Source organism: Cajanus cajan, chromosome 5, assembly GCF_000230855.2.
Source record: "Cajanus cajan strain Asha chromosome 5, NIPB_CcT2T_4, whole genome shotgun sequence".
NCBI classification, from domain to species: Eukaryota; Viridiplantae; Streptophyta; class Magnoliopsida; order Fabales; family Fabaceae; genus Cajanus; species Cajanus cajan.
In genome coordinates, this window is record NC_138521.1 from 22016235 (window position 1) to 22033153 (window position 16919).

At 39.4% G+C, this 16919-nt stretch overlaps 1 protein-coding gene across 1 annotated transcript; it reads right to left on the minus strand.

Moving 5' to 3' along the window:
• LOC109789667 (receptor-like cytoplasmic kinase 176) lies at positions 1 to 15304 on the minus strand. The gene is made up of 11 exons (XM_083075087.1): positions 15121 to 15304; positions 14754 to 15004; positions 14283 to 14418; positions 14050 to 14192; positions 13590 to 13653; positions 6911 to 6970; positions 5867 to 6381; positions 5413 to 5551; positions 5186 to 5328; positions 4558 to 4681; positions 1 to 200 (listed from the first exon to the last, which is right to left on the minus strand). Exons 1-11 carry the CDS (start codon positions 15185 to 15187, stop codon positions 16 to 18), a joined length of 1827 nt encoding a protein of 608 aa, XP_082931213.1. The 5' UTR covers positions 15188 to 15304; the 3' UTR covers positions 1 to 15.
• Positions 15305 to 16919: the final 1615 nt, after the last annotated feature.

Here is a 16919-nt window from a genome sequence, read left to right on the forward strand (position 1 = left end):
TTATTTGGATTAAGTTTATGAATGTGAACTCTTTACCCTTACGTGGTTGGAAATTTGATTTTTATTGATGAAAATTTTTATTTGTTTATAATTATTGTATATGTATGTTGGGGTAGAGGGTGTCACAGCCCTCATGCCTGTCAGCATTTCAAGCAGCACTACACCAAACCCATAAACATCACTTTTCACAGAAAAGTGCCCTGTTGAAACATTCAAACAATTCAAAGACGTTTTAGTTTGTGCATGGTCAAAGTATTAGTCTACACTATTGCTTATCTTTAAGGAAATTTTCTACTATGGTTCAAAATTAATAAAAGTTTGTTTTCATTAAGGTCCTTTTTCACTTAATTTCTTATTTTCATTAATAATGAAAATTTTTCTGTACTTTCATTTCCTTCTTACTTAGGGTTGCGGAGTTAGTAAGGCTCCACCAACCGTCTATTTTTATTGTTTTGGAAACACATTGCCAGTTTTCTTCGGTGGAGTCGTTCTGGTCGAAGATGGATTATAGGTTGTGCTATAGCATGGAGGCTACGGGGCACTCTGGAGGTATTTGGGTATTGATGGCGAGGTCATGTTTTGCGCAGGTTTCTGACTTTGCTTCCCACTCTCAGGCCATCTCGTTTACGATTGTTGAAGGAAGCAAGAGTTGGGTGTGTACTGCCGTTTATGCTAGCCCTCAAGTGGAACTCAGACAGCGAGTTTGGGATCATCTTCGGGAGTTGGAGGGACGGATTACGCTGCCATGGCTGGTGCTTGGAGATTTCAATGAAATTATGTTGTCAACGGAATGTAGGGGTGGTCGCTTCTCGACAACACGGGCTTCAAAATTTCTGGAAGTTCTGAATGATTGTAATCTTCTTGACATGGGGGCTAAGGGCCTCCGTTTCACGTGGTATAGAAATCAACGTGGGGTCGTGCTGGCAAAGCGGCTAGACCGTGCGGTGTGCAATGTTGCGTGGCAAGCAATGTTTCCAGAAGCATATGTTGAGAATCTGTGCAGGGTATACTCCAATCATTGCCCTCTTTTACTGCGGCGTGGAGGCTCAGGAGACAAGGCTCAAGATCGACCCTTTCGGTTCCAAGCTGCTTGGGCCACCCATAAAGGGTTTGAGCAGATTGTTAGGGAGGCTTGGGGCCGTAGCACACCGACCCTTGCTAATGGGTTACAGGCTGTTCGTGTGGATGCCATCAAGTTCAATAAGGAAGTGTTTGGGAATATCATTACTAGAAAGAAGGTTCTCCAACGACGTCTCAGAGGGGTACAAGTACAACTCGAGATGGGGGAATCAGAAAGCCTGTCATGCTTAGAAAAGTCCATACAAGCAGAGCTGGATGAAACTTGTCTTCAGGAGGAGTACCTATGGTTTCAGAAATCTAGAGAAAAGTGGGTGAGGTTTGGGGACCGTAATACGTCCTTCTTCCATGCTCAAACACTCGCGCGAAGACGGAGAAACAAGATTCAGGGGTTGTTTCTACCAGATGGGGCTTGGCATACGGATCCTGTGGTAATGAAAAATGAGGCAGTCCGGTTCTATAAGGAGCTTTTCTCGAGTACTAACGAACAAGGGCCTTGTTACATGCATGCTGGGGTGCCACCTAACCTGGGGGTTGAGGCCCAAACTGCCTTAACTGCCCCAGTCACGAAGGAGGAGGTTCGCCGGGCAGTGATGAGTATGAAATCGTTCAAGGCTCCAGGGCCGGATGGGTTTCAACCGTTCCTTTTCAAGCAATATTGGCCTATTGTAGGGGAGGAGTTATGGCGTACAGTGAAGGATGCCTTTCGGTTAGGGTTCTCGGACATATCCCTCTTGGAGACACAAATGGTGTTAATTCCGAAGGTGGACCATCCGGTTAGCCTCAAAGAATTTCGCCCTATAAGCTTGTGTAACGTTGCCTGGAAGGTTATTTCTAAAGTGATTGTGGCTCGCCTCAGGCCCTTCCTGCAAGACTTCATTGGCCCATTTCAGGGCAGCTTTATCCTCGGGAAGGGGACTCGTGATCACAATATTATTGCTCAAGAAGCCATACATTTTGTACGAAAGGACGGTTCAGGTATGGGATCTTTGGCCTTAAAAATTGATCTTGAAAAGGCATATGACAGAGTCAAGTGGGATTTCTTGGAATCGACGCTGGTGCAATTTGGCTTTCCAACCGTCACTACTAAGCTTATCATGTGGGGGTTGAAGAATTCGTCAATCTCACTTCTTTGGAATGGAAGCACACTACCGTCCTTTGTTCCGTCTCGTGGACTTCGATAGGGGGACCCATTATCTCCGTATTTGTTTGTTTTCTGTATGGAGCGTCTAGCCCTCAGGATCTCTGAGTTACTCCAGATGGGTCATTGGAAACCGATCCAGTTATCCCCTGGGGGGTTACCGCTTTCACATCTTCTCTTCGCTGATGATATTTTATTATTTTGTCAAGCTACAGAGGACCAGGCTCGGTTGGTGGCATCGACCTTGGAGGAATTTTCGCGGTCATCAGGCTTGAGAGTTAATTTGACTAAGTCTAAGTTTGTGAGCTCTAGAAGGGTTTCACAGAGGAGGATCGAAGCTATGGAGGGCTTGCTCGGGATTGGCCACACGGCTCAGATCAGGAAGTATTTGGGGGTTCCCATGACTCATGGTCAGCCTAGGTGCGCAGACTTTTATGATGTGATGGATAAGATCCAGGGTAGACTTGCGGCTTGGAAGTCCAAGCTCCTTAATAAGGCAGGGAAGCTGTGCCTAGTGAAGTCTACCATCTCCTCTATTCCAGTTTACAGCATGCAAACACGATGGCTTCCTCAGGCGGTGTGCAATAGAATTGATCAGGCTTGTCGTCGTATGCTCTGGGCAAAATCTGACAGGTCACGGTATTGGTCCCCAGTGAGTTGGGCTACTGTTACTCAACCCAAAGAGCACGGTGGTCTTGGGGTTAGGGAGGCGCAAAGGGTTAATATAGCACTCCTTGGGAAGTTAGTCTGGGATCTACTGACGGCGCCACAGAAGCCTTGGGTTCAAATCCTCAGTAGTTTATACCTACACGGAAATTCTATCTTGTGTGCCCAAAACAGGCGGGGTGCTTCTCCAATCTGGTCAAGTCTTGTTAAGGCCCTCCCTTCTCTTCGGGAGGGTTTCGAGCCTCGGCTAGGATCGGGTGCCTCATCCCTTTGGTACACGGATTGGTCAGGTACTAGGCTTTGGTGCGGGAGAGTCCCGTTCGTTCACGTTGCGGACATCAATAAAACGATCGCCGACTGCTGGGCTAGTGGAGTTTGGAACTTTACTAACTTGCATACTGTTCTTCCGGCGGAGCTGTCAAGTTCGGTCCATAGGTTGAGTGTCGTCAATTCCTCTTTGGGGCTGGATCACTTTGTCTGGAGGGGTGATAATTCGGGTTGTTATACAGCGGCCTCTAGATATCGATTTATGACCACGGTCCTGTCGACAGAGGGGGATGTAGTTTGGAAAAAGGTCTGGAAGTTATTGATCCCAGAGAAGGTTAAGTTCTTTCTGTGGCAATGCCTTCATTCAGCCCTTCCAACGAACCAGGTTCGGGCTGATAGGAGGCTCACTGAGTCCGGTGCATGCTCGCGTTGTTCTTGCCCTCAAGAAACTATCCTACATGCACTTCGTGATTGCCCGTACTCGCGAGAGGTGCTGATGGCTGGCGGGATCAGTACGGGGTGGTTCTTCTTGGAGAGGGATTGTTTTCAGTGGCTAAAGGGGATTATTCTGCATACGAATGTTATTAAGCTATCCATCACCTTGTGGTGGGTTTGGCGGTTTAGAAATAACATGTTGCTCAACGGCGAGCTTTGGACAATTTCGGCAGTTCGTAGGAAGGTGACACTGTCTACGGTGGAGAATAGTGTGTATAATGCTAAGAGGCGCTTGTGGACGGAGCAACCTTTATGGCGACCTCCGGAGCATCCGTGGGTCAAACTTAACACGGACGGGAGTTGGTTGAGGGACATTGCGGCTATGGGGATGGGTGGAGTAATTCGTGACTGTGTAGGTATGTGGCGGGGTGGATTCTCACGTGGAGCGTTGACTGGGGATGCGTTACGTGCTGAACTGTTGGCTTTGGAAGCTGGCTTATCGCTTTGCTGGGAAGGTGGGTTTCGGAAGGTGAGTTGCGAATGTGATTGCCTGGAAGCTGTTATGCCATTTCAAGATCGGTCAACGGATAGGGACTACTTGCACAACCATTATGATGTTATTCGTCGTATTAGGTGCCTGCTAGCCCGGGACTGGGTAGTTTACGTTAATCTTATCCCTAGAGAGATAAACTCAGTAGCCCATACGCTTGCCAACTGGGGGGTACGGAACACGAGTTCCAATGTAGTTTGGAGGAGTCCTCCTGATTTTATCTTGTTTCCGCTTGGAAGAGACTCTATGTCTTGATTTGTCTGTTGTTTTTACTTTCATTCTTTACCAAAAAACAAATTTCCTTCTTACTTGGCATAGCATATAAACTTGGCTCGTGTTATGCCTGGTGAGTAATTAATAAAGTCAAACCATACATTTAAAGCTGATTTAATTGTCAATTATGTGCAGATATATTATTTACCTGTTGCCATATATTCTGGAGCAACGTAACCATACGTGCCCAAGATTCTGGTACTTACGTGTGATTGTCCTTCAAAAGTCCCCAATTTAACCAAGCCAAAATCTGAGATTTTTGCATTGTAATTCTGTAGGACAAAATAATCGGTCTTCAAAATGATGAGAAATTTAGCATTAAATAAATATCAATTTTTGTTACTTAAAAAATATTTTGCATTAATAACATCATGTAACATGCTTAAACTAGTCAATGGGTCCTGTATTGACAACACTTAAAAAAGAGACAAGGAGAACAAATACATTTCACTTTTCAATTGATATTATATTAACAGAATAAGTTTTCATACCTTTTCAACACGAACTTGGTTAATGGGGTCAAATTTCATAAACTGTCTATTCATCCTAATTTGATAATGAGCCTATTTAGATACAAGCTATTTTGAAAGTTTCTCTACCAAAAATAAAGCCATATTTTCATTAGATAAACTCTCAAGCTCTTCTAAGCTTATATGCAAGCAAACTCATTACATTTGCTTTAGCTTCCATCAATTGAAATTTGAAACAAAGGAAAAAGACCTAACAAAAACATAACTGCTTCCATTGGAAGAAATCAACCAACAAAAGAAACTGACCCCATCGAGTAGTATATGTGAAGCCTTGAAATCTCTGTACATGGCTTGTTTTTCAGAGGCGTGCAAGAAAGCTAGAGCCCGAGCTGCACCAATAGCTATTTTAAGCCTGGTGTTCCATGAAAGTGGTTCCAAGTTAGAATTTCCTGCTCAGAAACACAACAATGAAATTGAATTAAATTTGTGACATGGAGTTTTCCTTGACTATTTTTATTGTCATTAATTCATACTTCTAAATAGATGAGTGTTTAAGCTTCCCTTAGGCATGAACTCGTACACAAGAAGAAGCTTATCATTATCATCCCTGCAGTAACCCAATAGGTTGACCAGGTTGGGGTGAGAAAGCATTCCTAAAAAGAATAGTTCTGACTGCATTTTACAATCAACGGAAAATTATGTTTAATAATCAGATAGCTAGCTATACTGAATTTGTGCAAAAAGTAGGATTTATTACATGGAAGGTACTCTAATTGTGTTGAAGGTTACACAAAAATATTAAATGCAGTATGATAAGTAACAGCACATGATAAAATGATAAACATTTAGCCAAAAAAAATGCCTAGTTATGTTTTGGTATTACTCTTTTAGTCTTTTTATTATTAATTTTTTTATATGATTCTTTAATTGTGAAAATATATGCATGTTTTCACCATAAATGTTAGGCTAAGGTCTGTTGTACATGACCTGCCACTCTAAATTCCCTTGCATGCTGCCCAGTGTTCGGCGAAGGTCTTTTATTGCAACAACCTTTCCAAAACGTTCCCTGACAGGGAATAAGGTCTTGTCATCCAGCCATCCCCAGTAAACTATGCCAAAACCACCCTCACCAACCACATGACTAAAATTCGTTGTTGCAGATTTCAGCTCCGCATAACTAAACACCCATTTTTCATGGATAGCTTCAATGGCTTCCAATTCCTTAACAACATCTTTCATAGAAGGGCGGTTGTAAGGGTGAGGTTCTAGGCATTTTAGAGTAAGTCGTGCTGCTCGCCATGCTGCCTTGGGTGAATATTGACGTTCCATGTTAGCATCCATAATGGTTTTCAAATTTCTTTTGGAGAAAAGAAAAGCCTCTCTCCATTTAACTAGGTTGTGCTTGCCTGTTGGCCGATCTGTGTCAAGTGCCTGCATGCCTGTCAGCATTTCTAGCAGCACTACACCAAATCCATACACATCACTCTTCACATACAAGTGCCCTGTTGAATAATGATACATTTCAAAGCCTGTTAGTTTTTGGTGGGTCAAAGGATTAAACTACAGTACTCCTTATTTTAATCTTGATTCCCCAAACTTCATCTTCCATAAATCATTGCTTTTTGTAGTAAGGCCAGCTTGGTTTAAGAAAACTGTCTGATTTCATTTCCTGTTTTTATTGATAATTACAAAAAAGTCAATATGCTGCTTTGTTTTCACTCTGTTTCCTATTTTCAGAAAGAGTGAAAACAACACAAATCTTGTTTTTAACTGTTTCTTGTACAAGTATTTCAAATCAAGAAACCATATGGTATGGCATTTTAGTAATTATTTATGGAAACATGAAATGAAGATGAAAAACGTTTTCTCAAATCAAACAGATCTTTTGTTTTTTCCTTTACTTTGCTTCCATTTCCTTCTTACTTGCAAAGCATGTAATCTTGGCTCACATTTTGCCTTGTGAGATAATAATAAAGTCAAAACATACATTTAAAGCTGATTTGATTGCCATATTTGCAGATATATATTTACCTGTCGCCATATATTCGGGAGCAGCATAACCAAGCGTGCCCATGAACCTGGTAGTAACATGTGATGGCTTTTTGACCCAAGTAATTAAAAAAAAAATACACAAAATAAATTAAAAAAAAAAACAATTTATCAAAATAGGTAGTTTTGGACATGTCAGCGCTGACTGGGCATGGATGGCGCCTGGGGGTTGGGCGTTTTATAGAAAACGCCTCCCTCCCAGGCGCCATCCATGCTGAGGTGGCATTGTGCAAAGAAAACGCCCAGGGGGGAGGCGCCATGCACACGTGGCACGTTTGTGTTGAAAACGCCTCCCCCCCAGGCGCCATCCATGCTGAGTTGTGCAAACAAAACGCCCAGGGGGGAGGCGCCATGCACACGTGGCACGTTTGTGTTGAAAACGCCCCACCCCCAGGCGCCATGTGTGCCTATGTGGCATGCACTGAACGCGCCTCCCCCCCAGGCGCCATTTGTGCACTGTTCCTCCTTCCCCCATTCGTTTAAATGATGCTCGTGGGTGGGAGCTGCGGAGGTGCTGATAATATTTGTGCAAAAACGCTTGAGGTTCCGGCGCTTCCGGCGCTTTTAGAGTACCTGTGTTGCTCACATTTTTTGCTCACACAAGTTTATTTAGACGTTTATCAGGTATGTTTTGAATTTTAATTATTTTAAAGTAAGAAAAAAATATAAATAGAAAATGTTGAGGGGTCTTCGTCACTCGTTTGTGGGTGTGGAACGGCCCGTTCTGTTTTTGGAACGGGCCGTTCTGGATAAAGTAAATGGGTGTTATTTTGGATGTGGAACGGGCAGTTGTGAAATCAGAACGGCCCGTTCTACTTTCAGAACGGCCAGTTCTACTTTTAGAACGGGCCGTTCTGAAAGTAGAACGGGCCGTTGTGGGGCCGTTCTCGTTGTTTCATTTAGTGAAGTATGGATGGGTTCAGAACGGCCCGTTCTGTTTTCGGAACGGCCCGTTCCGAAACCCAAATTTATACACTTTTTGTGCAATGAGAACGGCCCGTTCTGAAACCAGAACGGCCCGTTCTCATTGCAGTAATGAATGATTTCAATTTAAAATGTTGAATTATTATGAGGGTTTAAATTAGGTATTTAGGGTTTTATAAAATTTAGAAATAAATTGTTGTTTGAGTTAATTTAATTTGTTTGTTTGTTGAATTATATCAGGATGTCTAGACAGATTATTCATGCAGGACCTATGGATGATTCATTATTAAGGCTTCAGCCATTTCATATATCTGAGCATATATGGAATGGAGCTGAGGATAGGGTTCTGAAGGTTAGGAGTGCAAAACAATCAGAGTTGCGTGGTGGTGTCATTCCAGCTGCTGTTCAGGATCTTTTACAGAGGGCTGGATTTCTGGGGATGGCGCAGATTAGTTACTTTCCTGTGGATAATCATTTAATATCTGTGTTAGTTGAGCGATGGAGACCAGAGACCCACACGTTTCACATGTCCTTCGGCGAGTGTACTATCACGTTGGAGGATGTTGCAATTTTACTTGGGTTGAAGATCTCTGGGGCACCCATTACTGGATACGCAAGTATGGATTGGGGAGCTCTTGTGCAGCGCCTTCTTGGGATGACACCACCTGAGGCAATGCTTGTTGGGGGTAGATTGAGGATGAGGTGGATTGACCAGCAGTTTTCGGATGTTTCTGAGCATATACATAGTCAGGAACAGTTGGAACGCTATACTAGAGCGTTCATTTTACGCATGATCGGGGGATATTTATTAACTGATCACTCTAGCGCGTTTGTATCCCTCAGATACTTGAGTTTCCTCGAAGACCTAGATGTTTGTGGTCAAATGAGTTGGGGGTCATGCGTCCTGGCAAATTTGTACAGGGAGTTGTGTGTGGTGACGAATTATGATCACAAGGAAATTGCTGGGTCAGGTATTTTACTACAATTATGGGCATGGTATCGATTTCCATTTATTGAACCACCTCATCCACCTTTATCTACATTTCATGTTCCTCTAGGGGCAAGGTTAGTAACTATATTACTTGTGATCGATTTTAGAATAAATATATTTAGAATTAATTTGGAAGTTGAAGATTTGATGGTTTTTTTGTTTTTATAACAGGTGGAATAATGCCTTGCATAAACCTAGAGAGGAAACAAAAGAAAAAATTGTGAAGTATAGAGACTATTTTGACCGTTTAAAAAGAGAGGATGTAAGTATTTTATTAGAATATTATATTGAAGATTTTGATAAAAAAAATTGTGATTATAAATGATACTTCGTAAGTACTTAATTGATTGGTTATTTTGCAGTTTGTATGGCAACCATACTTGGAGTTACTACCTACATTACCTCCTTACTGTTTGGAGGACTCACATGTATGGAGGTCAACAGTCCCGTTGATTAATTTCCACATCGTCGAATATCATTATGCAGATCGTGTAATGCGACAATTTGGGATGGTCCAACACATTCCTACGCCTCCTATTCATCCGGAGATATTGCATGATCTTTCGTTGAGAGGCAAGGATAACACGGACTGGTCACGCATGCACGTTCAATTTGTGCAGGAGTGGCAGTCACGTCATCATCGTGTATGGACACAACCTGCGTGTGATACACCACACTTGAGCTATAGTTCAGAATACATGGTGTGGTATAGGAAACATACAAGGCGATGGATTTCTCCTTCTACTACAAAGGAAGGATATGTGGTGAGTACAAATGTACGCATGTTTTTAAATAATTACTTGTGACATATTTTTAAATTTAGTGTACTGATGATATTTGTTATGTTATTTGTAGACCGATGTTCTAGAACACATGTATCATCGCACTAGTGAAGAACATAGGGATGCCTTTGATTTTACCATGATGCATGAGAGCATCGGTCACTACTTGCAGTTGCGAGACGAGGTGAGCAGGGTCAGTTTTCCTTTTACACCGGCTGCAGCTGCAACATTACCACAGTGACAGATTTAAAAAATACATGATCTAGACCGTTGATTCTGTCGGTGCGATCATGACCGTTCTTTTCCCCTGCTACTAGGAGACAACACATCTGACCCATCAACAGTGACGAATTTAAAATCAAGATGATCTACACCATTTAATCTGTCGGTGCGATCAGAGCCGTTCATTTCCCCTGCTACTAGGAGACAACACATCTGACGCATGAACAGTGACGGATTTAAATTCGAGATGATCTACACCGTTGATTCTGTCGGTGCGATCAGGGCCGTCCGTTTCCCCTGCTACTCGGAGACAACACATCTGACCCATCAACAGTGACGAATTTAAAATCAAGATGATCTACACCGTTTAATCTGTCGGTGCGATCAGAGCCGTTCTTTTCCCATGCTATTAGGAGACAACAAATCTGACCAATGAACACTGAATTTAAATTTAAGATGATCTACACCGTCGATTTTGTCATTGCAATCAGGGAAATTCGTTTAACCTACTTTATACTTTACATTTTCAAATTTTATTTTTCATTGTAACCAATATATTATCACATTTGTTAATCACAAACGTAAATATTATTAATACTTCAACACTTTACTACTACATTCAAATTAAGACAATACTTTTAAACTTCAACAAACACTTAACTATTGTTTAACAACAACGACAACAAATACATGAAGTTAACAAAGTAAACATTGACTGTTTACAAAATAAACAACGATACAAACAAGAAAATCCTCAACCCTAAACCCTACATGAAGTTTAGTTGTCTTTCAAATGAATTGACCATGTTCCACATCTGCAATTGTTGAGGCTCCAGATCTTCAAAAGTAACAAACAAATTAAGTAGTAATTCATTCGGGTCTTCTGCAAATTTGTGAAACATGAATGTCACATCTTCATCACAGGTTAAAGGATATGGAGTATATTGCTTTCCACTATCTTCATATCTAACTGGACAACGATAATGAACTTGACTTATGCGTTTGCTATCCCCTTTGATCAACCTCCTATGTACCTCATTCAACAAATCAACAAGTGTCATGTCTTCGTTAAGTTTGATAACTCTCCCACTAGATGGCATTTGTATGGCATAATCAAGACCGTACTGAGTTTGAAATATCTGAACATTTTGAAACACAAGAGCAAACACTGTTGCTGAACCCATTCTTCGAACTCACTACTACAATATTTCTATCTTAAGTTGAAGAGAAAGTGTCTGAACATAAAAAACACACACACACACACTTATATTTATAGGCAGATGGACCCTAACTAAAATAATAAAATAATATGAAGTGCATAATTTAACAATTTTTTTTCATTACAAAATTATAAAACAACAACAACAAATACATATAACTAAAATGCACAATAAATATTTAATAAATAAATTATTTTTTCACGAATATTTAATAACAATATTATCCAAATTTAAATATTGCAATTCACAATAAAATTTACATTACAACCATTCGAATTAACAATAAACCTAAAACTAAATTACAAATACTTTTTGTCATCAAATCAAATATCCTTCGGAATAACCTGAAAAAAATTTAACATACATTTGTTAAACAATATTACTTACAAAATAAATTTTATTTAACTAATACTACTCACCCGTTTTATATTATTTTTAGTTATATTGAGGAAGTAAGGATCACGGAAACGCCTGGGGGCAAACACAACAACCTAAACAAAAAACAAACAAATTCAATTCAACACATAAATAACATATAATTTCATTTTATACAACAAATTTTACCTGTTTCAGAATTAACACACACCCCACAACAATGTCTTCCCCATATTGTCGATGTTGCTTAACTTTGTAATGTAAGCTTGCACCAATCGTTGCAGTTGGGTCCTGAAATAAATATTTACAATTAATTACAAAATATTTTCTTTTAATGTATAACAAATTCACTAACCATACCTTTAAATTAATAGTATAATTTCCCTGTCCAGTTGGGGTCATAGACTCCACAAAAGCAACAACTGTTGGGACTCTTTGTAAATTGTGGTCGATATTAATCAATGAAGTCACTTCAGGTAGACCTATTATTAAAAAAATACAAATTATAGTTAACATTATTTGCATCATTAAATTTACACACATCAAACTTAATATGCTAAACAAACCTCTAGATTTCACATAATGCATAGCATAGCGCCACGGGTTAGAGTTGAACACCAACATCGCAGGTCCATTAAGATCAGCCAAAAACTCTTGTGTTGGCAACGGATTTTCAGCTTCCCTGTTCCTCATTGTAGCTTGGACCAAACCAGCTGGTCCAGGAATAACACGACCAATGTCACGTGTACTCGATGTCTCTTCGTCATCATCCCCAAGTTTTGGTGTAGGGGGTGACAACGGAGACAATGGCTCCTGTTCTCGAGCCTCTTCAGCCTGTCTTGCTACCATTGCACTTCTCATTGACGCCAAAAATTGTTCATCTGTCCATAATTCATTTGATGGAACAATGTCTACTTCTTCATCACTATCAGGTACGTAATCAATACCTCTACGAGACATTCCTAATCAAATACAAATCAAATTAAATATTACTCTTATGCTGTCCCGGTTTCAAATATTCAATATAATATCACAACTTTTAACATTGCAATAAATACATATATTCAATTATAAAAATCAAATTAAATAGCTTTTTCATTTAAAAAAATTTTAATTGGGCCACTGGAACGGCCCGTTCTAATTCCAGAACGGGCCGTTCTGAATTTCAGAACGACCCGTTTTGACTTCAGAACGACCCATTGTGATTTCAGAACAGACCGTTCTGAATTCACAACGTCTCGTTCTGATTTCAGAACGGGCCGTTATGAATTTACAACGGCCCGTTCTCAGGGAACTAATTACAGGTAAAATTTTCATTCAGAACGCCCTGTTCTAAAAAGAGAACGGGCCGTTCCAAACCAAATCTTACCAACCATTCGTTAAAAACAGGAACGGCCCGTTCTGAATACGTGCTTTCTCAGAACGGCCCGTTCCACGTGTTTCATTCTCGTTTTCAACTTCAAACTAAAAAAAAATTATCTTTTAATTTTTATACCAGTCTACTATACAAACCTAACAATGATACATACATAGAACATATAAAATTTAAATTTTAAATTTACAAATATTTAAAAACCCTTACTTACTTGAAGCACCTGGACCACCAAATAAAAAATACGTTGGACCACAAACCGAACAAATGAATCTTGTGCAACCCAATACATTTAACTAATTTGATAGCGCCTGACCCTCAGGCGTTTTTGTAAATTTGTACTGAGGTGCGCACCCAGACATGGCAAAACGCCTGGAGGGGAGGCGCTTTCAGTGTGTGGCACATCGTCTACACATGGCGCCTGGGGGGGAGGCGCCATCAACAATCTTCTGCCACGTGTACAACACGCCTCCTCCCCTAGCGTTTTCTTTTTACCGTCAGCTTACATGGCGCCTGGGGGGGAGGCGCCATCAACAATCTTCTGCCACGTGTACAACACGCCTCCCCCCAGCGTTTTCTCTTCACCGTGCCACATCAGCATAGATGGCGCCTGGGGTGGAGGCGTTTTCTAAAAAACGCCCACCCCCCAGGCGTTTTCAGTGCCACGTGTATGCTTACCTGTCCAAAATCACCTATTTTGGTAATTAGTCTTTTTTTTAATTTATTTCATATATTTTTATTTTTTTTTAATTTACTGAGGTCAAAAAGCCAACATGTGATTGTCCCCCAGCAGGCCCCAACTTAGCCAACCCAAAATCTGAGATTTTTGCAATGTAGTTCTGTAGGTTAAAAGTCACAAAACAATGGTCATCAAAATAATATGAGAAATTTAGCATTAAATAAATATCAACTTTTGTTACTTCAAAAATATTTTGCATTCATAACATCATGTAACATGCTTCAACAAGTCAATGGGTCCAGTATTGGCAGCATATAAAAAAGAGACAAAGACAACAAAGACATTGCACTTTTCAGTTGATATTCTATTAACAGACTAAGTTTTCATACCTTTCCAATGAGTTTGGCTAATGGGGTCAAAATGCATAAACTGTCTTTTCATCACAACTAGATATGACATTTTCTTTTGCTTCCATGAATTGAAACAAGGGAAAAGGTAGACTAACCAAAAAGTAACTGGTTCCACCGAAAGAAAACAACCAAAAAAAGTAACTGACCTTATCAAGGAGTATATGTGAGGACTTGAAATCTCTAAATATGACTTGTTTTTCGGAGGCATGCAAGAAAGCTAGTGCCCGAGCTGCACCAATAGCTATCATAATCCTGGTGTTCCAATCAAGTGTTCGTAAGTTACGATTTCCTGCTCAGAAACACGACAAAGAAAATGAATTAAACTCAAATTAGTGACAAGGAGTTTTCCTTGACTATTATTATTGTCTTCAATTCATACTTCTGAATAGATGATTGTTTAAGCTTCCCTTAGGCATGAACTCGTACACAAGAAGAAGCTCATCATCATCCCAACAGTAACCCAATAGCTTGATCAGGTTGGGGTGAGTAAGATTTCCTAAAAAGTTTACTTCTGACTGCATCTTCCAATCAACAGTAAATCATTTTAAACAATCAGATAGCCAGACTGAATTTGTGCAAACAGTAGATTTTATCACATGAAAGGTACTCTAATTGTTTGAAGGTTACACTACAATATGCAATTGACAAGTAAAACCACAAGACAGAATGATAAACATTTAGCCAAAGAATGCCTAGTTATGTTTTGGCATTACTCTTTTAGTTTTTCTATTTTTTAAAATTTGTTCAACTTAGTCTTTCACTTGTTAAAATCATTAACATTATTGTTTAATTGTGAAAATATATGCACGTTTTCAGTAACAATGTTTAGCTAAGGTCTGTTATACATGACCTGCCACTCTTGAAAGCCTTGTGTGCTTTCGGGGTTCAACTTTTTGATGGCAACGGCCATTCCAAAACCAGAGTTGGGTCTGGCAGGGGAGAGGGTCTTCTCATTTAACCATCCCTTGAAAACTTGGCCAAAACCACCCTCACCGATCACTGTGTCAGGGCTAAAATTGTTTGTTGCAGATTTGAGCTCCTCGTAACTGAACACCTTCATGTTCGGCCATTTCAGAACTCGGTCTTCAGTGCTTGATGAACCTGAAAACAGAGGAATCGAAACCATCATGAAAGAAATCGAATTCAAGGAAACGGGGAACGACCCAGTTGCGTGTTGGGGTGAATTTAGAAAGGGTGGAGAAAAGTTGAAGACTTGCCTGAACATTGAGAGAGGTTGGGGGAAGAGGAGTGAGGTGCCGAGGCAGAGGAGAAGCTGAGACCCATGCAACTGTTACTGTGACGAAGCTCTCTTTTGCTTCTCAGATGAATTGACCCACAGAAGATGGCAGGTGGAATTGGTGGGAAAAGGATTCGTCAATTCACAGACGAATATAGATTGTTAACATTTTAATATTTTAAATTGATTTTATTTTTGAGGAAGGGCGATTAATTAAATTAGTAACAAAAAAACAAAAACCTATCAATCAAGTATTAAAATAATGCTATTTTAAAATATATCGTGAAAGCGTCATTGTTTAGTTAAGAATCAGGCTTTTTGACAAGAATAAAAAAAATAAATATATAAAATTACTGAAATAATTTAATAAAAAATTAATTATCAAAATAAATAATTTCTTCCATGATGTAGAAGACGTTATGGAAAGTGACCTCTGAAAAGTGCCCCATACCACATAAAAAGTACAGAAACATGTTACATAAAAAAAAGTCAACAATGTTGACGACTTCACTACTTGAGGAGTGTTGCATAAAACGCAACCTGAGTGACGTTTTGCATGCTTCACTGCACGATTTGACACATGAGAGATAGCATGTAGTGGAACAGAGAGACACATTGTTACAGAGAGGAACATTGCTACAACCTCCGAACGAAAGCCGAAATTTCATCCGAATCATTAAAATTTTTTTTTATTTTTTAATAAATTTATTATAAAATAATTATTTTACAATAAATTTATTAAAAAATAATAATTTTTTAATGATTTGGAGGATATTTCGGATTTCGCTTTCGGAGGATTAAGCATTTTCCTACAGAGAGACATGAGCATGCAGTGAAATAGAGATGGTTACAAGCGGGTTTGACCAAAAACTCAAAGAAATTATTACCTGGGTTGACGATCGACTTCTTTGCCACATGCACCAGTCCCTTCAACGTTGCATCTGTTGGGCTTGATAACGTGAAGAGCAAAGAAGGAAGAAGAAAAAAAAAAAAAAAAAGAGAAGAGAAAGAAAAAAGAAGAAGATATGATTGTTTGTATGGTTTTAGAATTTTAAGTTATATTTATGTTGTTTGTGAATAAATTTGTTATGCAGCATAAAATATGATTTACTAATTATAATAATCATAATAATAATAATACAAAGCCAAGATTCTCACCGTACTGACCATTATCATGGTCATCCTAATATCGTCTTATTGCCAAGGTTCTCAGACCCGTCTTACTGCCAATTTTCCCACTTTCACAAGCCAGAATAAGACGAACAAGACGTTATTTGTGATGACGTTTTAAACAAAAAAACACCATCTGCAAGACGTCTACAAAAATGATGTTTTTCTGAGCAAAATCCATGCTACTAGAAGTCTAGAATGGTGATATCTCTATTTGAAGAAATTTAGAAAGAAAATGTTTATCACGGTGACGTTTTCCTTATACATGTATATCACTAATGACGTTTTTCGCATCCTTTTTCTCTTATATGGCAAAAACAACTCATTTTGGTAATTAGTTTTTTAATTAATTTATTTCAGTAATTTTTTTTTTAATTTATTTTGGCTAAAAAGCCTAAGAATCAATCACAAAAATTGCCTATATAATGTAGTTCAGAGTCATCATAAAAATTAGAGAGACTTTCTGTGCCATATGACTTCTTTTGCATGTGCGGAAAGGAATGAAGCATTAAATGGATGTTCAGTGTATCTTAAAAAGTAGTATAGAAAAAGTTTAAAAGAGTTAAACAAGGAAATATGCAGTAAAAAAGAAACGTGGAAAGATAAGGG

Excerpts from the sequence above, each read along its gene's own strand:
- LOC109789667 (XM_083075087.1), bottom strand. The coding sequence starts at position 15,187 with ATGGGTCTCAGCTTCTCCTCTGCCTCGGCACCTCACTCCTCTTCCCCC. Across the intron at positions 15,005-15,120 it reads CAACCTCTCTCAATGTTCAG|GTTCATCAAGCACTGAAGAC; the intron begins GCAAGTCTTCAA and ends CTCTGTTTTCAG. Across the intron at positions 4,682-5,185 it reads CACATATACTACTCGATGGG|AATTACAATGCAAAAATCTC; the intron begins GTCAGTTTCTTT and ends TTTGTCCTACAG.